General features: G+C 61.6%; 2 protein-coding genes across 3 annotated transcripts; both read left to right on the top strand.

Annotated features, from left to right (window-relative positions):
* Positions 1 to 42: 42 nt before the first annotated feature.
* On the top strand, positions 43 to 5,914 carry UTP14A (UTP14A small subunit processome component). Of its 2 annotated transcripts, none has more exons than XM_066202534.1 (14): positions 43 to 201; positions 453 to 517; positions 712 to 776; positions 889 to 1,031; positions 1,137 to 1,292; positions 2,184 to 2,303; positions 2,413 to 2,507; positions 2,607 to 2,730; positions 2,814 to 2,891; positions 3,320 to 3,662; positions 3,822 to 4,378; positions 4,771 to 4,958; positions 5,026 to 5,125; positions 5,466 to 5,914. In XM_066202534.1, exons 1-14 carry the CDS (start codon positions 43 to 45, stop codon positions 5,793 to 5,795), a joined length of 2,523 nt encoding a protein of 840 aa, XP_066058631.1. In that variant the 3' UTR covers positions 5,796 to 5,914. The 2 variants fall into 2 exon arrangements, with proteins under 2 accessions (XP_066058631.1, XP_066058632.1); XM_066202535.1 differs by having other exon boundaries at positions 128 to 201; positions 3,320 to 3,674.
* Positions 5,915 to 14,699: 8,785 nt separating this feature from the next.
* On the top strand, positions 14,700 to 16,952 carry LOC136300146 (collagen alpha-1(I) chain-like). Its single transcript, XM_066202315.1, has one exon. The coding sequence runs from the start codon at positions 14,700 to 14,702 to the stop codon at positions 16,950 to 16,952; it is 2,253 nt and encodes a 750-aa protein (XP_066058412.1).
* The last annotated feature ends 5,277 nt before the right edge of the window (positions 16,953 to 22,229 follow it).

Below are 22,229 nucleotides of genomic sequence, written 5' to 3'. Positions count from 1 at the left end.
GTCCCCACCGGTTCTCCCGCCCCTCCCGCCGGACCCGCTGCCATGGCAACCCGGACGTCACGGAGGAGCGCTTTGCGACAGGGCGCGAGGGCTCGGCGCGACACTCGGTGGCGCTTTGCGGCAGTACCGGCGTGCGGAGCCATGGCGGAGGAGGACCCGGCGGCGGCGGCGTCCGGGAGCGGCAGCGAGAGCGAGGAGGGGGTGAGCGGGGCCGGAAAGAACGCGACGGGCTCTCCGGGAAGTCTCCGCCGCTGTTTGCGGGGCTTCGGGCGCTCTCCTGGCCAGGATGGGCGCAGCGGAGAACGGCGTGGCCCGGCCGGGGATGTCGGGCCCGGGACCCGGCCGGGCGGTGACGTGGGGGGACCGGGGAGCACGTGGGAGCGGGCGCTGGGGCCATCCCCACGGCCGCGCTCTGTCGGCTTGGGTCTGTGACCGCGTGTGCCGTGTGGCAGGAGGATGGCGAGCGGCGGCACCGGCAGCTCCTGGAGGCGATCAGCGCCTTGTCCGGACGGAAACGGTGAGTGGGGGGTACGGGCGTCTCGCGTTGAGGCCCCGGGGCTCCTGCAGCAGCCGCGCCGCGAGAGGCTGCACAGGAAGGGGGGCAGGTGGGGCAGTTGTCGGTCTCTGCTCTCGGCACCGGCCCCAAACCCTCCAGAGGCACCCGAGGGACACGAGGAACCTTTGGGATTGTTTTCCGTCCCTCTCTCGCAGGCGGAAGCTGGTGGAGCGCTCGGAGGCGAGCGGGCAGGTGTCCGAGTTCAATGTCACCTGCAAAGGTGAGGCAGGGAGCTGGGCAGCGCTCGGGGATCTGGGACGGCGCTGCCCACTGTGAGCCACTGTGAAGGCTGGGACAGCTCCGTCACCTGGCAGTGTCATACATGTGCGTAGGTGCTGGGGAAAAGCTGGTTCTGTCGGAGCTGCTGCAGCCCATCCATCCCAAATCCACGCTGGGCAGCGTGAGGAATGAGCTGGCCAGAGTGAAGCGGAAGGCGGCGGTGGAGCTGCCGCTGAGCAAAGAGGAGGCCAAGAGGGTGAGTGCAGGGAGCCAAGGGGGTCTGAGGTGAGCCGCCAGTACCCCTGTGCCCCTCCCTGATGGCCTCCCATCGCCTTTCTCTGCCCATCCTGTTTCCCTTCAGGTGGTGAGGGAGGCCGCCTACGTGACCACCTCGAAGGACGTGGGGAAGTGGCAGCAGGTGGTGCTGCAGAACCGGCGCGCAGAGCAGCTGGTGTTCCCCCTGCGGCAGGACATCGCCACAGTCACCCCTCTGGAGAGAGTCACCTCGGCGTGGAAGGTGGGCACTGGAGGTCACACAGCTGGGGTAGCTTTGGGGGTTCAGCCAGGGTGGCTCCAGGATCATCTGGAGCAGGTCGATGTCTCCTGGCTGTGCTGGGGGCAGTGATGGAGGTGAGGAAGGCCCAGCCTGACACTGCGCAGTTGCCCGCTGAGCTCGGGAAGGTTCGGAGGGCAGTCTGTGTTTCTCACACAGAGTAGGTGTGTAAATTCAATTTGGGACAAGCCAGGTAAGGTGAGCAGAGGGTTTGGAGCCTGCTCTGTCTCCTCTTCTCCTTGTAGCCTCTCAGGGCCAGGCATGTGGGAGTGTCCCTTGGCCACAGGTGATGAGACAGAGGGGATTGGTTTGCCAAGTCCTGCATGCTTGGAAACATTCCTTGCAGAAGAGGGATGTGTTTGGTTTTGGATGCAAGTTCCTGGGGGGTTTTGCTGCTGACAGGAGGCCACTGCCATGCCTAGGAGTTGTCAGATGCTCAGGTGAGGGAGGGGCAGCCCCTGCTGAACTCCCAACAAACCTGCCCCTCGCACTGATCTGCCCAAAGGTCCATTTGTGTTTCGGAGGAACATGGCATTGTGTGGCCTGGAACTCCTGCTCCATACTCCTTGTGTGGTGCCACCTGGTCAGCGCTGCCTGGCAACTGGGAGGCCATTTCTCTAATGTGGGAGGGATTCTACCTGCCTTCACCTGGGCATGTGGCTGGGCGAGTGCCCAAGGGCTGTGGTGTGGGACCTGTGAGTGGGGCTGTGACCACACAGTCCCCCAAGGCGGGGGACACTTCTCTGGGCCTTCCACAGACCTACCTGGGGGCAGTGAGAATAGATGAGGACAGCCAGTGGAGCACTGGCCCTTGCAGTTCTCCTCATCCTCTTGCCATGTCTACTGTCCCAACAGGCCCGAACTCCACTAGAGCAGGAGATCTTTGGATTGCTCCACAAGACACAGCAGCCTATCACAGACCCACTGCTGACACCAGAGGAGATGGCCTCACTGCAGGCCATGAGCTTGGAGGAGGTGGGGCTTCACCCTGGCTCTGGGGGCTTTTTCCTTGGCCTCCTCCCTCACCCCGTGCTCCCCATCCCTCACCCCGTGCTCCTGGTGCTCACCCTGTGCTCCCTGGCAGGCCCAGCGCAGGAGGAAGGAGCTGCAGAAGGCCCGGGCAGTGCAGTCCTACTATGAGGCCAAAGCTCGGCGAACAAAGCGGATCAAGAGCAAGAAGTGAGGCTGTGCCTGTGCTGGGCTGGACACGCTGGAAGGGCTGGGCCTCGTGGCCTTGCCCGTGACCTGCCCAGCCCCTCAGCCTGCCCTGTGCCACAGGTACCACCGTGTGCTCAAGAAGAGCCGGAGGCGCCAGGCCCTGAAGGAGTTCGAGCAGCTGCACAAATCGGACCCTGCGGCCGCCTTGGCACGGCTGGAGGAGCTGGAGCAGCTCAGGATGCAGGTGCTGCCTTGGCACCTCTGCCCCACCTCTCGGGAGGGCCCTGCTCCTTGAAGAACTCTTGTGTGATGCTTCTCTTCCCCCAGGAGCGGATGAGCCTTAAGCACCAGAACAAGGGAAAATGGGCCCGATCCAGGGCCATTATGGCTAAGTATGACCTCGAGGTGAGAAGGGTTTGGTGGGAAGGGATCTTAAAGCTCATCCAGTTCCACCCCTCTGCCATTGGCAGAGACACTTTCCACTAGACCAAGTTGCTCTAAGCCCTGACCAACCTTGCCTTGAACATTTCTGAGGATGGAGCAGCCACAGTTTCTCTGGGCAATCTCTGCCAGGGCTCCCCACCCTCACGGGAAGAATTTCTTCCCAATATCCCATCTATCCCTGCCTTCTGTCAGTGTGCAGCCATCCCCCCTTGTCCTGTCCCTCCAAGCCACAGTATAAAGGCTTTCTATCTCTTATAAGCCCATTTATATGTTGGAATGCCACAACGGGGTCCTCAGCGCTGCCTGGGGAAGTGGGTGAGGCTGAGGTGGGCAGGGAAGGTTGGGAATGTTGTCTCTGCCTTGTGTTAGAGCATCTCGGTGCCCTCCAGGCCCGCAAGGCCATGCAGGAGCAGCTGGCCAGGAACAAGGAGCTGATGCAGAAGGTGCGAGTGGAACCACCTGAGAAGGAGCTGTGTGAGGTGCCTGAGGAGGACACCACAGCCTTGCCTGTGCCCACTGGGGCCAGCGGGGCTAATCCCTGGATGCTGGGCAAGCCCAGTGGCCCGGCCCTGGAGTCGGACGCACAGGAGGGTCCAAGAGATGACACAGTGCCTGGTTCTGTGGAGAACAAGGATGAGATGGAAGAGGAGGAGGAGCTGTCAGAGGAAGAAGCTCTGCTGCAAGACTTCAAGCAGAAGCGACGGGAGCGGACTGGGAGCCCTAAGGGGCATGGTGAGGAGCATGGTGAGGAGCTTGAGACCCCACGCTGGGTGGGCTGGGAGTGTTGTGGGGCTGGACAAAGGAATGGGAATCTGGGGACAGTTTTTGGCTGTTTTCAGACAGCTGTCCTTACCCTCTGCCCTGTGGAGTGACTATTTCTACCCTCAACAGGTAGGATACAGCAACCTGTATGTGCTGATGAGACTGAGGCCAGTGCTAAACATCCCAGGGACAGCCCAGTCCCCCCAGCCTGTGTCGAGGAGCTGGGGCACAGCCCAGTCCCCCCAGCCTGTGTCGAGGAGCTGGGGCACAGCCCAGTCCCCCCAGCCTGTGTCGAGGAGCTGGGGCACAGCCCAGTCCCCCCAGCCTGTGTCGAGGAGCTGGGGCACAGCCCAGTCCCCCCAGCCTGTGTCGAGGAGCTGGTGAGCGCAGCGCTGGAGCTGCCCACTCAGGCCCAGGAGCAGCTCCTGCTCTCAGAGCAGCTGTGCCGTGTGCAGACCATGGAGGATGTGGAGAGTCTGGCCAAGAAGGAGCTTGTGGAAGAGCAGGAGAAGCTGGTAGCCCCAAGACCAGGGAAGCGAGCACAGCAGCAGGAGGAAGGCAGAGCTGGGGACAAACATACCAAGAAAACACCAGCAAAGAGGAAGATGATCAGCCTGGAGGCTGTGCTGGATGGGAAGCCCCAGGAGATGGACTGTCCCAGTCTGCCTGTGGTCCTGGAGGAGGAGGTGAGCCAGACAGGCCTTCCCTGTGCTCCCCAGTACCCAAAACACTCATCCAGTAATGCCCAAACCATAAAGTCCCAGTAAACCCAAACCCACTCCTGGTAACCCTAAACTCCCTTCCAGTAACCCCATACCTCCTTTCAGTAACTCCCAGTAATCCCAAACCAGTAACTCTAAACCTTCTCCCAGTAACTAGAAGCTCCAAACTAGTAACTCCCAGGATTCCTAAACCCCCTTACAGTAACTCCAAACCCCCACCAGTAATGCCCAGTAACTTACCCTCTTCCCACTCTCTCTAGTACCCACAAACCCTCTCCCAGTGCCTCCCAATGTGTCCCAGTCTCTTCCAATTCCCCCAATAACCCTTAAACCCACTCTGCCTTGTCCTTGTGCAGGAGGGTGGCATTGAGCAGCGTGGGATGATCACGGAGGCGTTTGCTGGGGATGATGTGGTCGCCGACTTCCGCCGGGAGAAGCGCAAGGTGGAGGAGGCGGCGAAGCCGCAGCCAGTGAGCCTAGTGCTGCCAGGCTGGGGCGAGTGGGGTGGCACGGGGCTGAAACCCAGTGCCAGGAAGATCAAGAGGTGAGTGTGGGAGAGCTCAGGGGTGCGCCCAGCCCCATGCCCGCCCTGACCCCTCACTTGCCCACAGGTTCCTGATCAAGCCGCCGCCAGCGCCTCCACGGAAGGACAAGCACTTGCCCCACGTCATCATGAGCGAGAAGCGCAACATCCACGCAGCAGCGCATCAGGTGGGGCACACCTGGTGTCCATGAGAGCTCCAGCACCTGGGCGAGCCTGGGGCATTCCTGTGGTCCCTTCCCAAAACATTCACAGTCCCTGCCTGTAATCCCTGCCCAATGCTTAGCTTCCAGCTTAAACAGCTCGGAAGCGAAGGAGGAGGGATGTACAGGGTTGCTGCCTTGGTGGTGGGGGTTGTTCCAGCCCTCTTGGGCTCTGCTGGCAGCAGAAATGGAAGCAGAGTGTGAGTGAGTCTTGGACAAGTGGAAAGCAGTGGACATTGGGGGCAGCATGGGCTGGAAAAGCTGGGCTGGATGGCTCGGGGCCATTACCTCTGCAGCGTTCCCACAGGTCAGCGAGCTGCCCTTCCCCTTCGAGCGGCACCAGCAGTTCGAGCAGAGCATGCGGACACCGGTGGGCCCCACATGGAACACTCAGCGTGCTTTCCAGAAGCTGACGGCCCCTCGAGTCATCACCCGCACTGGCCACATCATCCAGCCCATCTCAGCTGAGGACGTTCCCGACACAGCCCCTGGCAGTGGGGCCAGGCTTGGAGGGGAGACCATGCCCCAGAGGACGGCCGTGCCTGGGGGGAAGGCTGTGCCCAGGAGGAAGGCTGTGCCTGGGGGGAAAGCTGTGCCTGGGGGGAAGACACAGTCCCGGCGCCGCAGAGCGCAGTAGCTCTGTGTGTGCAGCCTGAGAGCTCGAACTGGAGCAAGCAGGGGAACCAGGAGCAGCTCCTGGTTCTGTCCAGTTCCTTCTACGTCCTTCTCTGCAATAAAACCCAGGGCTGCTCTTCCTGTGCTGTCTGCATGGCTGCCTTGGCAGTGTCTGGGGCTAGGTTGGGCCCGTGTCCTCCATCCTGTCCTTGGGGTCCATGCAGAGTCAGGTGCTTTGGCTAAGTTGAGGGTGAGAGCTTGGTCAAGAGCTCATAGTGGGGCACGTCTGGGAGCATGGTGAGGGACTGGAATAACTGCCAACATCCTGTGCTGTGCCTTTGTCTTTTATATCCCCATTTTTGTACCTAAATAGATTTTTAAATCTTGGCCAAAGAGGCTTTCTCCCCACCTTGTCATACTGAGCCTGGCCTGGGGGGTGTTTCTCAGGTCCAGCTGCACTCCCAAAGTACCTGGTCAATACCTAATAAACCTGATCACCTGGAAATGCCTCTGTCAGGTGCTGCTGCTGCTCGGCACGTGTTGGGAGCTGACTCTGTCCACGGGCAGCCCCCACTTCTGCTCCCCACCTCCAAGTCCATGCTCTGTGCCCAGCCACCCCTCGGAGTGTGACAGTGAGGTGCCTCTCAGGGGTTGGTTGGTGCATCCAGCACAAGTGGAGGGATGTGCCAGAGCCTAAAGGACTGGGCAGGGATCCCTCTAGGCCTCTCCCCCCACTTACAACGTGAGCCGTGCTTAGAGCCAGTTGGAGAAACACTTCCCGCCCCAGCGCAGGAGCTGGAGCTGCTGCTGATCCCAGGAAACGTGTCCCTCGTGTCAAGGACGCCTCCTCCCACCTCGGCACTGCAGCCCGCCCCGGGCACGGCCTGCCCCCAGGGCCACCCTTCTTCTCCCTTGCAGCTGGGTCAGCCCAGGAAACGGGGATGAGTCTGTGGAGCCGGGGTGCAGGCACCCCCCCGTGCTGACTGCAGGTATCCCGTGATCCCCGCAGGGCTCTGAGTGCTGGCTCTTCCTGGGCTGGAAGGGCACTGGGGGCTGACGTGGGGCTGGGGGCCGTCAGTGTCGCAGTTTTGCCAGGGACCCATCCCGAGTGTCTCTGGCCCTGCCGCACCCGGGGCGGGGCGGGGGTCAGAGGGCGCCGGCCCGTGATGGGGCCACGGTTGTGTTGCTTGGGGGAAAAAAAAAAAAAAAAAAAGGAAGCGGAGAGTAGCGGAGAGTATTTCCGTGCCGTGACGCCGAGAGCCCCTCGCGAGGCTGGTGGCCTCAGCAGAGCCTGCGTCCCTGTGCCATGGGAAACCTTCGCCCCGGGGTTGTCGTGAAGGACAGGGGGGTTCGCGTTTGCTTTAGTAAACGGTGAAGCGCCCTGAGCAAGGGGAAGCAGCGTCCCCTCTCAGCCCCTCCACCTGCCTGCAGCCCCCCAGAGCCCCCCCAGCCCCCGGAGACTGAGACCCGCAGATCCCCGCGACACCGCTGTCCCTGTCCCTCTTGCAAGGCCCCTCCCTCGCCTGCCCTGGCCAATGGCTCTGCCTTCCTCCTCCCCAACCCGGACAGCGTTTAGCCGGACACGATGGGCTGTCCCAGCACTCAGCCCACCTCCTCAGCTTCAGCCCCGGGATGGTCAGAGTACCCGGGCTGGGAACAGTCCGAGGAGCCTGTCACAGCGGAGCTGATTCGGGCTCAGCAGGACCTGCGGAGTGCTCTTCTGCTCTTTACCTGTCTGCAGGGAGGAGGAACGCCCCACATGTCTTCAGCCCTCGAATTTGGCCCACCCCACAGCAAAAGGATGCTGCTGCCGTGTGTGGTGTCACCTGTGTCCCTGAGCAGGGGGGCGCTGCCCCGCGAGGTCTGCCCCTGCCCCAGCCTGTACTGGGACCTCCCTAGCTCCGATGTGATGCTCCCTCCAGGGCCAGGAAAATGGTGGTACCAAGGCAGTCCTCAGCTGCAGGTCCTACAGAGGACCGAGGTGTAACTCCAACAGCAGGTGTAACTCCAACTCAGACCTGGAGCAAGCAGGTCTGCAGCTGGCACAGGTTGGATCACCTGGAGCAGCGACAGGACCTGCCGAAGTGCAGATCCCTGTATGGATCCCTGCCTCACACAGAGCTGGTGGGTCTGACAGCCTGAGTGCGGGTGATGCTCAGCGTGGGAGGGAACAGCTGTAGCCACGCATCTGAATCTGCCTCATCCTGTGAGGAGCGGCAGCACTGGACTGGACTGGCTGAAACTGGGGCTTCCAGTATCCAGAGATGCTTCAAAAACAAACGGGCACACCATTAGCATGAGCTGCAGGGTTGAGTAGGAGGGACCCTGGTATGGGGGAACCACTGGTGCTGACATCTCGGCCCCTCCAGGCTCCTGCTACAGCACAGGCTCCTCAGGAGCCCTCACATCGAGGCAACGTTTGTCCATCCGACTTCTCTGCAGAAATGGATTTACTGGGCACAGGAGCTTAGGGTTTTACAATTAATACCCCATTTCAGTTCTGCCGCAGGACAGGGGAATGGCAGGGATGCCCACTGGCAGCTCCTAGGGCGGCGGGGAAGGGGGCAAGAGCCCTTTGCAAGGGGGACAGAAACGGGCCGGGGAACCTGGCACGGCTTCGGGCTGGGTGGCTCCCTGCGGGGACTTCCCCGGCCTGATCGTCGCTCTCCCCGAGGCAGCAGGGCCGGCCGCAGGCTGCCAGGCGGGCTGCGAGTCGAGAAGAACCTGGATAAAGCCCTGTTGTCGCCGGCCACCGCGTCGGCCACGGGAGCCCCGGGGCCGCGGTGCGAACACGCAGCCCTCCCTCAGCCGCGGCAGCGCCGCGTCCCCCGAGAGCCGCGAGCGGCTGCGGTTGCTCTTACTGGCCTACTTTCCGGGCTACGTCAAAGCCGGGCTTACGGAGCCGGGAGCCGCGGCGAGGGCGGCCGAGCTGCTCCCGGTGCCAGCGGGGAGCGGGGGCTAATCTGGGCCCGGGGCCGCCCAGCCTGGCTGGCACATGGGCAGTGGGCAGCGGGGCAGGGCCGGTGGTGTTGCCGTGGGGTTGGGGACGAGCACGGCCACCGCGAGGTCCCCCGGGACAGGGACCCACCCGAGAGCAAGGGCCGCTCCAGCGCCGGGGAGCTGCCGGTGCAGCCGGGCTCCTGTGCCCGGCGTCCCGGGAGGCCAGTGGGAGCGGAATGGAGTAAAAGGCAGATTTAAAATCAACAAACAAAAAGGCTTTTGGTCGCTGGTTTTTTTTGGGGGTTGGGTTTTTTTGTTTCTTTTTTATCTTCTTTTTTTTTTTTTTTTTTAATGCAGGCTATAAATAACCTGTAAAATATTTCGTCTGGGCTGTTTCTGCAGCTTAAATCTTGTCCCTCTGGCTTCCCAAGCTCAGGATGTGAGTGTGAGCACTGGGGCCGTCATGGAGCAGTCCTGGATCCCTGGGGTGGATCCCTGGGGTGGATCTCTGGGGTCCTGTACCTTTGCTCACTGGGATCAGGGAATTTCCGTTTCCCTGAACACCTCCAGCCCCTATGGGCTGGAAGCGGTCCTCCCCAGAATGGGCCTGAGCTCCACTCCCCAGGGTGAGAGAGGAGCTGAGCACTACCCCCCGACCGGACGGAGGCAAGAGGCTCAGCTTGGCACAGTGCGGGACAAACAGGGCAGGGGGGGCAAGGCTGGGGTTGGAACGTCAGGCTCAGAAATGCTCTCCTCAACCTATCCCGTGCTGGGGACAGGGGTGGTCCCTGCTCCCCGAATCTCTCAGCCTCCATCGTCCCGCACCAGGGGCGCGCTGACACCTCGTTCCTCCCGCTGCCGTACCCGCTGCCCGGCACATCCCGGCCGCATCCGGGCGCCGCAGCGGTTTCCGTGGAGATGGCATCTCCCAAGCCCGCACCGCCCGAGCCGGGGGTTTCCATGGAGATGCCGTATCCAGCACGGCACAACCTGAGCCGGAGATTCTGCCGAGATGCTGTAGCCGGGACCCTCGCCCCGCAGCGGGAGCACTCCCGGGGACGTGGGTAGCCGGGGCCCTCCGTGGCTCGGGGGTGCCTGTGGTGTTACCCACCGCTACTCACACCAGTTCAGTGACAGCGCTGGGACACTGATACCTGCGGCTCTGAACATCCTGGGGGAGCTGTCGCCAGTCTTGTCACCCTCCAGAGCAAGAACCCACTCACTCGGGCTGTGTTGTCACATTCAGGGTCTCCAAGAGACGGCAGGTCTCTGCCTGTACCCAGCTGCCTGGAGAGGAAAGGGGGAAATCCCTGTGTCCCCCGATGACTTTGTCCCTACTGCCACCCTGCAGCTCCCACAGTGACACGTTAGGGTGGGATGTCAGTGACACCAGGTGGGAAGCAAGGCACCGTGCTCCATTCCTGCACCAGGGGATCAGGTACCCAGCCCCAAACCAGCAGCATCCCGGAGCTGGGGGACACCTGGTCGAGTTCCAGAACATCCAGCTCACCAAAAACCTCCCAGGAGGGACATGAAGGGCCCCAAAGGGCAGGACTAAGGCAAAGCTGAAGGGTGAGCAGAGGCAGATGTCCTCCTGGCAGGCAGCTGTGTGTACGTGTGCCCTGGCCAGTGTTACAACAGCAGCTTCATTTGAGCACAGCTGCCGCAGAGGTGGCACCTTCCATTCTGCACAGCAGAGCCCTGGCAAACCCCAAGCTCCCACTGCAGCAACAGGAGGGAGAAGCATGGGAACGCTCCTGGGACATGCTGGGACACACTCCTGCCCACTCAGTGCCTGTGGGAGATGTGGGGCTGGTTCAGTGCCATGTCCCTCCTTGCCTCAGCCCCCTCCACGCTCCTGCTCCACCTCTGCTCCCAACTGGACCTTCCTTGGCCACCCTTGTCCTGCCCAAGCTAAGGCCATCTGGACCCTCCATGGGTGCTTCTTAGCTGGCAGTGCAGCAGCCGTGAGTCTGGGTGTGATGCCTGAGGCAGGGCATTGCTGGCCATTCCAGCCTCCAGCTCCTGTGGGGCCTCAAGCCCCCACACAGCCTGGCCACTGCCAGGACTGCCAGCAGCACTTCCAGCATCCCCAGGCACAGGCTGTCAGATGCAGCACTGTGGTCAGAGCCCAGCCCTTTGTCTGCTGTTATAATTAGGAGCCCTCAGTGGCTACCGAGCCCAGACCTGGGAAGCTCAGGGTTGGGGGACAGACACCAAAGGTGCTGCAATCTGGCATGGCAGCCTGGGAGCAGGGGCAGGCCCTGTTCTTCCCACAGCCAACTACTCTCTAGAGCCTTGTGCTGCATTGAAAAGGGCTGGAGTGTAGCCAGGGTTCCATGCGGGCACCCCTCTCACCCCTGCCAGCCCTGCAAGGCTCCTCACCTGCTTTCTGGGGCTCCCCTGGCACCCCAGCCTCTGCTCACCCACTGTATCTTCTTCTCCTCCATCACTTTGCCCTTGCCCTGGCTGCCAACTCTTCCTTTGGCTCCCAGGCACAACATGGTTCCTCCCTGCCTTACCCTGGTGTTCCCACATTCTCACCCATCAGCGGTGTCCTCCCAGCCCAGGGCTTCTCCTGGGATGTGGAGAAGAAGGAGGGCAGCAGAGACAGCGTGTGCCTGCTGACTCCTGTCTGTACTGCTCACCATGGGTGACACACACTTCTCCAACCACCATGGAGGCCTGGAGTGGATAAAGAGGAAAAGGCCAATCCCAAATTCCCTTGGATGGTCAAAGAGGAAGTCATCCAAGATCTCAATCCATGAAATTCCCTTCCCGAGGCAGGAGCAGCCTTGTTTTGGCTCCAGCAGCTGGGTTCAAAATGTCAGCCTCTGAGCTCATAACAGATCCAGTTTCTCACACAGGAGGTGGGACTCTGTCCCATATCCCTCCTGAGCGCTGTGTCCCTTGGGAAGCAGGGGGAAGAGGGGCTGCACAGCAGGACAGCAGGCAGCAATCTGGCCTGTCATGTGCCCTGCAGTACTTGTGGCCTCCCTGCCCACCATTCCCTGTCCCCAGCTGCCAGCAGGGAGGACAAGGCAGCCACTCTGACATTGTCACCTTCTTTCTGCACTGCCACCCATTCTGCCAGTGTTTGTTGTCAGAGTGGGGACAGCCCATGGAATGTGGGAGAATGAGGACTGCAGTTAGAGGTGACACCTCTCCACAGTGTCACTGCACCAGCCAAACCCAGGCGAGCTCTGTCCACCTCAGAGGGAGCAGCATGGAGGGTCCTTCTTCAGAAAAATCCCAAGAAACCCAGTGAGAAACCTCCAGACCCTGCAGAAATGGACACCCTGTTCCTCCCAATGGGACACCCATCCCCTGGCTCCTCAGCCACAACTCCACCTTCCCAGTGAAGTCTGAGGTGTCCAGGGCAGAACCAGCCCTGGACATGGAGGTGACATGGAGCATATGAGGCATCACCTCATCCCTCTTCTTCTGGTGCCAGGAACTACAAGCCACTTTTGCTGCCACCAGCTGCTACCACCCTGCCAGAGGAAAAGGCTCCGTGATCCCAGCTTATCCAGAGACACCTGCCAGCCTGGCTGCTTGACCATGGCTGGCACCAACATGATTCCCAGAAGGGTCAGGGTCTCCCCACAGCAGCCTGGCAGGAGCAGAGTGTGCCATGCCCAGCTGGATATGTCAGCCAACATGTTCTGGTCTCTGGTCAGGGAGGAAGCAGTGATGTGGATTCTGCCCAAAAAAAAAAAAACAGAGGGGAGAGGAGAAATAAAAAAGGACACAAAATGGAGCAGTAGTGACAAAAGCAGCAGCAACAGTACTGCAGGCCAGGTCAGAGATGAGCGCTCAGACCCTAGTGGCCCAGGGGACCAGAGCAGGCAGGGGACACACAGGTCAGGGGCTGGCCTGAGTACTCAGAGGGCTCACGGGTGCCCTGGGACCTGTGGAGCTTGGCAGGAGTCCTGCTGCCCAGGAAGGTGGTGTGGAGGAAACGCTGACTCTAGGACTGAGGTGAGGCAGCAGCTGGGGCTGCTGGAGGGTCCTCCCAGGATGGAGGGGAGGTAAAGAGCCCCCAGCTCCCCCTGCACCACAAGGCCTGGCTAGATTCCCTTGAGGAATTACTGATGAGGGTTTCTTATCATATTTTCGTTGCAACAGATTATTCCCATTGGCATTTCTTCAAGTTAGTCCATGACTGGTACCTGATTAGCTCCACTCCCTGATGGAGAACACTCCTTATTCCCTAGACTTACCCACTTCCCTGGAACATGACAGCCACAAAATTTTTCACCACCACCTTTTAAAATCCTTTGGTGCAAATTATACCATCCTGAAGATTTTAAAGGTTCTAATTGAATGGGGCAGGAGCAGTGGCATGTTGGAGGATGCAATGGTCGGATGCAGAGCTCTCCCAGTCAGCATCATGCAGCCCTGGGTGTGATTCCGGCAGGGATGGGGTGAGGCAGCTGCAGGATGAGGCTGTTACTCAAACTGTCTGTTTTTAATTGCACCAGGATGCAAATAAGGCAAGTCCTTATGAACCTGGGGTCATGTGCCCATCTCAGGCTGTGATAGCCTGGCTTTCTGACCATCACCCAACCTGAAATGTCTCTTGGAGAACATCTTTTACCCACAGTCTAGTTGCAGAGGCAACAGTGGGAAAAGGTTCAATATAATGTGGAGAAGTGGAGTAATCCCCTCTGCAGGAAGAGCTTCCTCCCTCACGGCCTTCCTCAGTGGAGCCCTGGCTTTCTGCCTTCCCACGGTTCTGGCAGTCCCATGTTTCACCCTGCCAGCCCTCAGAGTACTGTCTATAATTCCCGAGTCTCATCCCCCCCAAGCTCAGCACTCTTCTGCCCACAGACCCCTGCCCCAAACTGCTCTCCAAGCCCCCACACACCCAAAAGGGGGACGGGCCATCTCCTGCTCCAGGCTGCTGTGGCCTTTTCTGCAACAAAATAGAGCTCGATCTCTGTGTAAGTTGCTTTTCCATTCCTTAGGCATTGAAAAGGTTTGGGGCTGAGGCTGCAGAGGACTCTCCCGGCAGGTGACACCAGGGTGTGGCTGTCACTCCAGACGTGCCATCTGGGGATGGCCACACCCTGGAGTCCGTGCCCACCTCCCGGTGAGGCCCCGGCCATCAACGCTGAACCAAAAGAGTTCGCCATCGAAAGGACCAAACCGGGGAAGCAAACGGGTCCTGCAGGGGTGAGGGCAGCAAGCACCCGATGGAGATCAGCAACGGAGCCCACGGGGGTCCGAGCAGCACGCCACGGGCGCGGGACGGTGACATCCGCCAGCTCCCCCGGCGCCCACGCAGGACCGCGGGCCGTGGTCACCGCAGCACCGCCCCGTTCCGAGCCCACCCCGCAGCCCTCCGGGGCCCGACCCCGGGAAGCCCCCGGCCCCTGCCCGCCCCCGGGGCCGCTCCACGCCGGAGCGCGGTGCCACCGCACGGGGACGGGGGACACCGTGGCGGCATCGCGCCCCGGGACCAGCCGGTCCTGCCCGTCCCGGTGCAGCCCCCGCGCCGCGGGCCGGGGGGGGGGGGGGGGGGGAGAGTCCCGCCCTACCCTCCGGGTCGTGCAGGAGCGGGGACCCCCGCGGCCCCCCGCAGCTGCCGGTACACGGGGGCCGGGCGGAGGGGACGGCGGGGCCGGGGCGAGGGGCCGCGGGAGCCGAGCGGGCACGGGGCGGTGCTGCGCGGGGCCCGGCACAGCCCGGGGCGGCGTGGCCGGGCAGGGCCGGGCCGGGCAGCCGGTGCCCGCACGGCGGGGCCGCGCCAGGGCGCTGCGAGGCCGCCGGTCTCCGAGGCCCGTGCGGGTACCGGGGGCGGCGCGGCCCCGGGCCGGGCGAGGCTGTCAGCGCCGGGGCGGTGCGGGACGGTGCGGAGCGGGCCCGGCCGGGCACCACGGGGGGTGCGGCGGCCTCCGGGCCTGCGGGCCCCGGTGCCGCGGGCGGGGGCCGGTGACAAACTTGCGGCCGCCGCACCGTGCCGTGCCGCTCGGTGTCCCGCATGGCGCGGGGGAGGCGCCTCGACCCCCGCCCCGCAGCGCTGCGCGCCCCGCGGAGCATCGAGCCAGAGGGGGGAGCGGGCCCGGAGGATCGCCCAGCGGCAGCTTCGCCGGGGTGCGGGCCACACGCCCACCTGGGCTGGGCAGGCGGGTCCGCGTTCTCCCAGCCGGCCCGGCCCCGCAGCGCCCGGGGACACCCACCCCCCCGCGGCCGCGCCCGGCGATGGGCACCGGGCGGGGGGTACGGCGCGGAGGGCAACGGGGCGGGGGACAGCGGGGCGTCGGGCACTGGGGCGTCGGACTCTGGGGCTGGGGACATCGGGACTGCGGGCACCGGGGCTGCGTGCGCCGCGCTCGCCGTGCGCTGCCCGTCCGGCTCTGCCCGCTGTCGGGCGCCCGGCGCTGCCCGGGCGTGGAGCGAGCGCCCGCCCCCGCTGCCGCCTCCTCCTCCATCCTTCTCCTCCCCCCGGTGCGGAGCGAGCGTCGCTCCCCGGTGCGGGAACCGGTGCCCCGGCGCGGGGTCGGGCGGGCGCGTGTGTGTGCGGGCCGTGTGTGCATTGGGTTCCCCCCCGTGCCGAGCCACTCCGCTCCGTGCCGTGCCGAACCCCGGGCGCGGCGGCCTCCCGCCCCCCGCCCCTCCCGGGGCCGCGCCGGGCGCGGAGCCCCCTCCCTCGCTCCCCGCGCTCCCTCCCTCCCCGCGCTCCCTCCCTCGTTCCCTCCCCGCGCCCGCCCGTTCCCTCTCCGGACCGGCCCCCCCGCGCGGGCCGGGGCGCGCGGCACGCCGGGACCCGCAGTCCGCGGGGCGGCTCGGCGGCTCCCGGCCCCGGCGGACGGACTACGGCTCCCGGCAGCCCGCGCGGCCGCGGCTCGCTCTCGCCCTCACACTCCGGCTGCCGCTGCCAGTGTCTCCTCCGCCGCCGCCGCTGCCGCCGAACCGCCGCTCGCAGCGCCCGGGGTCCGACCCGCCGCCTGGGGCAGGGGCCCGCCCCGGCCTGCCGCCCCCCGCCGCCCGCCCGCCTCGGGAAGCAGGTGCGTACCTACCGCCCCGCGCCGCCCCGCGCTGGACCCCGGCCCCCGCTGCCCGGGCACCCCGGGCCCGCGCCGCCCCGCACCCACGGCACACGGGGTCAGGCGGGGGGGCGCGGGTGGCCCGACCCCCCCTTCTCGGCCGTCCGGACGGGATCTCCATGGAAACGGTCCCGGGACACCCCCGGGGGCGGCGGTGGGGCGGCGCGGGGGGGGGCGTGCGGGCTGGGGGGGACGGCGACGTCCTGCGGCGGGACAGCGGCGGGGGCGCGGCGGGCACTGACAGCGCCGGGCGGGGGGCAGCGGGCGGCGGCGGCGGCTCCGCTCCCCGCCCCGCGACGGCGCGGCGGTGCCGCTGCCCTGCCCGGTACGGCTGCTCCGGCTCCGGCACCGGCGGCACCTGCCGCTGCCGGGGCGGTGCGGGGGGTCCCGCGGCGGGGCGGGGCGGCCGCGCTGCGCGGCGCTCCCGGGGCGGTGGTGGGACGGCGGCGCCGGGCGCTCGTGGAGTTTGGCGGCGTGGCCCGAGTCCGCCCCGGCCGCCGCTGTGCCCGGGGCCAGTTCGGCTGCGGGTACCGGCCGGCCGGGTGCCGGGCGGTGGCGGAAGAGCCCTCCTCGGGGGCAGCGCGGCCGCCGCCACCTCCATGTCCGGGGCTGCCCCGGGGCGGCAGCGCGGGGGCCCTGCCGCGGCTGCCGGGGCTGCGGGACGCTCCGCCGGGGAGCGGCCCCGGGGGCAACTGTTGAGCCGGGGGCCGCGGGAGCGGGCGCGGGGCAGCACCGCGGGGCCTGGCCCCCGGCAAGGCTGCGAGGAGCGGGGCGAAGCTGCCGGAGCGGCCGCGAGGCCGCCGTGTCCCGGGCAGGGGGGGGGCTGCCTGCCCCGCGGGGCCCCGGCGGCGGCGCGGGGCCGTGGGCCGTGCCGTGGCCTTGCGGGGTTCGGGAGCGGGACGTGCCGCGCCTCGGGCGGGGGGCTCACCGGGGAAGCCCCGCGGACCCGGCCCCGGGGCGGGCTGCGGCCGGGGCCGGGGCGGTGCCGCTCCGTGCCGACGCCCCCCGGCGCCCGGGGCGGGGCGGCGGGGGCGGCCGGTCCTCCGCCCGTGCCCACGGTGATGGCCGGGCAGCGGCAGGACCGGGCGAGGGAGGCGGCGCTTCCTGCCGCCTTCACCGGGGAGGAAACCAGCCCTCCCGCGGCAGCGTGCCGGTATCGGGAGGGGTCCTGGCTCCTCGGCGAGTGACATCGGTGCCTTCATCCCAGGCTGGGTGACGCTGGTTCAGAGTAGCACCGGGAAAAGGTCTGTCAGGCTAAAATAGAGACCAAGTGAGTTTCTGCTGTCACAGAGCATCCGCTCTCTGGCACCCTCATCCCCGGGAGTCTGGGGATGAGTGCTAGGGCAGGGCCAGTGTGTCCCGTGCCCTTCGCAGCTCCTCTGCGTCTTTTTGGCCCTGTCTGCAGCAGCCTTCCCTTCCCTTTCTTCTCTTCCCTTTCTTCCCTTCCCGATGTGCCACTTCCATTGCCCTGGCCACCCTTTGGGTTTAGGTGGTCCCAGTGTCAGCACTGGCTGGAGGCTGCATGGTGCCAGTCGAGGACACTGGCTGCATCGCTGTCACCTGGGTCTGGAGTCGCATTCCATGTGTCAAGAGCCCAAGCTCCAGCGAGGTTTGGCCTTCAGAGCTGCCCTTGGGGCCTCTGGGCTCTGGAGCACCAGTCTGACTCCCAGGCATGGGAGGCTGCACTCTGCTTTTGGCATTTGGGATGATGTGAACCTTGTGAGAGACATTTTTGAACATTATCATCCCTTAATGGCTCTTTTTCAGTCCTTAAAAATTTGTGGGCTTTGGTGGGGGCAGCCTGGTTGTTGCAGACAAGCCAGGGTTTACTGATACCAGTTGTCCAGCAGCTGGGACCAATTATCACAGCACTGCCCAGGGTACAGCAAACTTTTATTTTTCTGAAATAGGGATAGATTTTTTTCTTTCTTTTTTTTTTTTCCAATTCATCGTGCTGAGGATCTATAATTACGTGTGGTGTTACTGTGTCTTTAAATCAGCTTAAGCAAATGCGTGTAGGCAAAGCCTGGCTCAGCTCCGCAGCGGCCGGGGCGGCTGTGCAGGCAGCGGGGACCAAACCCAGCTTGGGGCCACCCTCGCCGGGCACCGCTCTGCCCAGACAGCCCCAGAGGTAGCCTGGCCCATCCTTGTGGGATTTTGTGCCACTCTAGTAATTCCTGGTCCATTCTCCAACAGTTTCTGACCTCTGTGTGAGTGGTAACATAAGATAGACTCTTCTCTTTTTCTTCAGTTTTCTGTTTAAATTTTTCCCTTGTTGCATATTGTGCCCGCTGTGAGTCCTGTGATAGGGCTGTCATAGGTTTTTTGATTTAATTTTTGATTTCATTTTAAATTTTTGGCCAGCAGTTTACTCCACTGTGTTTTCCAAAGTGGTGCTCAGAACTGAGGTGCTGGGGACCGGTCTAGGGATCGGTGCTCGCTCCGGCCCTCTGCACTTCCAATGGACACCAGACCATCACATATCAAAACAAATAGAATTCCTTGCCTGCGTTACTAATGGCAACAAAGAATTGCCAAAGTGAACAAACTATGGCAAGGGAAGGAGACCCGCCTGTCGCTGCAGACCGTTCCCTTCTGGCCCACCTGACCCCTGGGAAGACCTGCAGGGCACATCCCGTCTCATTCCGCTGCTCCTGCTCCTGTCAAAGTGGCCAGCTGTGCTCTGAGCACTGAATCCCACCCGAGTTTCCAGCAGCTGACCTCATTTTATATTTTGTAGCCATCCAGGGGATAAAATCCCCTTCCTTACAGGTTTTGCTGCTCTGGGAATGAATGTTTCAAAGGTGTCTCCCGTGGGTGTGTTTCCAGGGTCAAAGTGCATTACTCCCAGCCTTCCACAGTGTCCCCTGGCCACAGGAGCCACACGGTGTGGTGGGAGGGCAACCACGGCATCCTCCCCATCTCCTGCTGCTGAGACATGTGGTAGCCTTTCTCTGTTCCACGCCCTAGGGCTGAGAAGTCCTTTTCCTTCCTCTGTGCGACTGCCCCACTCAATGCCAGCATGGACAGAGGCACAAGCGACTGGGCAGTGTTTACTGTGTCCATAAAGGCTCTGGAGCAGCTGAGCCGAGTGACCCGCACTGGGATTCCTGGAGTCAGCTCATGCTGTGACTCCCACTCATGCAAGGGGAAAGGCAAAGCTGATGTTCTCCCTGGGTGAACTTGTGCCATTGTCTGAGCTCCCACTGCCAGCAGTGGGGCACATTGCTGCCTATTGGATCTTTGCTTGGTGCTCTCCCACTTATGTTGGGGATGATGTACCTGCCCAGAGCAGGCAGAGGGAATCCTTGTGCTGGGGGTGTTGAGAAGACTGGCTGCTGGTGTTTCAGTACCTGTCAGCTTCCACCTGCCTAGGCAGGGTGCAGCGGGACACTGTCCATCTCTTGGTGTGTAGCTCATGTGCTGGGCCTGGCTTGGAGAAGAGGAAGGGTAAGCGCCTTGAAATCTGAGTGGTTTTAGTACTTGGAAATGCACAGAGCAGGAAAATACATGGAAAGCCTGTTGTGGGGGATCAAGGCAGCATGGTCCTACTGAGGGATGTGTTTGCACTGTGGAGAAGTGATTGGCACAGGCTGTCCCTGGGAGGAGCAGGGAAAAGCCCCCTTCCTGCACTGGTAGGCCTGGCTCCACCGCAGATACTGTAAGGTGGACTCTGTAGGAGGTCATGGCTCTGGGTAATCTGATCAAAGTGAGTTAGACTTGGTGGCAACGTAGTTGTGACATCTGTGAGGGCAAACACCAACAGCACCAGACTCCCCAGTGAGAAGCAAATCCTTGGCTATCCATGGCTGGCAGGTTGGTGCCAGCCCAAGAAGTTGCTTTACATGTTTGCCAGTGCAAGCACTTGAGGAGCTGAGAGCTGTCAGGTCAGGGACCTGATCGGGCCAAGCGATTGCTTTCACTGGGAGAAGAGGGTGGCTTGCAGCGTGATGGCTTCAGAATCTACTTTGCAACCCCTTTTCTGCGTTAACACTGTGGTGGGAAGTGTGACTGTGAGAGGCTGCAGGAAACAATTAGGCAGCCTCACTTCAGGCAATTCAAGTTGGGGTCCCCAAGAGCCAGGGAGCTGACAGGGTTTAACAGGGGTCAGCATGGAGATGGCATGGGCTTAATTCTTGTCAGCAGTGGGAGCTGGTAGGTGAATGCTGGGGGAGCCTGTCCTAGAACCCTTGCTCAGCCTGCCCTAAAATGATGGTTGTCTTGGCGCTGTTGGGTTTTCATTGCAAGGAGGACTTGCCTAGAGATAATGGTTTAAAAATGTCTGTTCTTGAAGAACTTAATCTCAGGAAACTTGTTTCCATCACTGTACAGCAATATTTCAGAAGAGTAATTTCTTGACTTAATCCAAGGGAGCTTCGATAGCTAGCCAAATCATCAGTAACCTGAGTAAAGGCACACTTTCACTGCAAGGAAAACATCTGCTTTGCTTTTCCTGGAGCTTGGAAGAGGCAGGTTTGCAGAGTAGCATCGTTTCCTTTTGCGAAATGATGAGATGTATTGCCTTAATGAACAAAATCCCCTTTTCTTTTAATTCACTATAGTAGTTTCATTGCAAACCTCTCAGAGCGCTTGTTGTTGGAGGTGAGCATGTTCAGCACCTTCCTTGCTCTCAGTTCTTACAGCATGTTTTGTTTCGGGAGGTGAAGGTGCTTTAATACCGTTTGAGCTTCCCCACGCAGAATGCCTCGATGTTCTTACTTCATTCTAAACTCGTTTTCTTTGGTGTTAATTAGAATTGGCTGAGCACCTATTTAGCTAAATCAAAATAAGACTGTGGTTTCGTATACACTTCCTTTGGCAGACGTTGTGGATTAAGTAGAGTCTGTGCCAGGCTCTGCCCTCTCTCCGTCTTGGTGAAGCTGATCTAGGAGCTAGTATGGGTTAAAACCAGTCCAGCCAGGGGAAAAAAAAAGAAAAGAAAAAAAAAAAAAAAAGAAAAGAAAAAAAAAAAAAAAGAAAAAAAGTGTTTTTAACAGAGATCAACTCCCTGGTCAAGTTTTACTGGAATACTGCAGGGCTTCAGTGACATGACTGAAGGGTGAGGGGAGGGAAGGGCTTCAACAGTTTCTCAACAGCTTCTTCTGCTCGAAGACAGGCATGTGAAGCCATGCCCTAGTTGTGTTCTCCAAGGGTTTCCTACGAGTTTAATTACATCCCTTTAATGTCGCTTCCAGCTGCACCAGTGTAGATGGGAGATCTGCTTGCTTTCCCTGTGCCGACTCGGCTAACAGTGTTCTGACCCAGGGAGGCTGCAGTTACTCTCTCTGGTTCAGTGTTGCATCGGGAAGCAGCTCATCCCTGCATTTCCCAATAAACTTCCTGGTCTGCCTTTTCAAGGATGCTGTTGCTCCACTGGTTTGTGCTTGAACCGGCATCTGGTGCTTGGTCCCTGTTTTATTCCTTCCCTGAGTTCATATCTGGATCCTTTTTCTTTTCTGTTCTTCGTTCCCTGTGAAATGCCTGTCTTTGGCATGTGTCCCACTTCGTCTGTAGAGGATAGAGGCCAAGAATCCATGAAACAGTGTTGATCTCTGTCACTGTGTCCTCCCAGCTTTCCTCTTGTGGCCATCATTCCGGCTCTTTTGACTAGCTCTTACTTGAGCACTCCAAACATGCTGTTTCTTCCAGCTCCTCATAACACCCCATTATCACTCCTCCCTTGCCAGACCTATGCAGGGGTCACACCTGATCTCTGCTTGTCCCCAGCTCCACGTCGTGCAGCCACACGCGTCCCCTTCCCCCGTTGCACAGAAGGTCCCTTTTGATTCCTCCTGGAACATCTGTCCTGCTGCTGTGCTTGGGGGCAGAATCTTCCTCCTCCCCTTCTTTCAGTTTAGCCTAAGATGGTGAAATCCCCGCAGATTGTTTGTTCCCCTATTTCCTTTATGTTGCATTTCTCTCCAAGCATCGAAAGACTCCTCCCCTTCCTGCTCCAAGCCACCTTGTCTCTTTGGGTATGACCCTGCTCTCTGCCTTGGCGTCTGCCCGTCTCCACCATCGATACTGGAGATTTCTCCTGTCTCACAGTGTGTGTTTTTAGCAGGTTTCCCCTCTTCCCGAGTTCTGATTTCTGCACGCTGTTTATCACTTGTGCCCTCATACGTGCAGACGGGTCCGTTGCTTTCTCTTTGGCACACCAGCTGCCTTGCCCCCATTTCTCCCGTGTGCCTGGCCCCTTTTTCCTCCTCAGAGGATCCCCACCGGCACACTGAGGCTGCAGCGAGGACACCTAGCAGCAGCTGCACTCGGAGGAGCTGCTCAGTCCTGTGGCTCATCTCTTGAGCTGTTGGCCAGCAGGTCCCTGTGTGGTTCCTTTCATGGCACAAGCTGCTGCTTGTCCCGTGCAGAGCTGGTATTGCCAGGAGTTTGTCAGGGAAAAGACAATCGACAGAGATTGGAGATCACGTGCTGCTTCCAGCTAATTCTCACTCCCACCGCTGCAC

This window comes from Chamaea fasciata, unplaced genomic scaffold (assembly GCF_029207755.1).
Source record: "Chamaea fasciata isolate MVZ Bird 193981 ecotype frontalis unplaced genomic scaffold, bChaFas1.0.hap1 SCAF_22, whole genome shotgun sequence".
NCBI lineage: Eukaryota > Metazoa > Chordata > Aves > Passeriformes > Sylviidae > Chamaea > Chamaea fasciata.
Note: the sequence above shows the minus strand (reverse complement) of the source record. Positions and strands in the feature narration are given on the sequence as shown.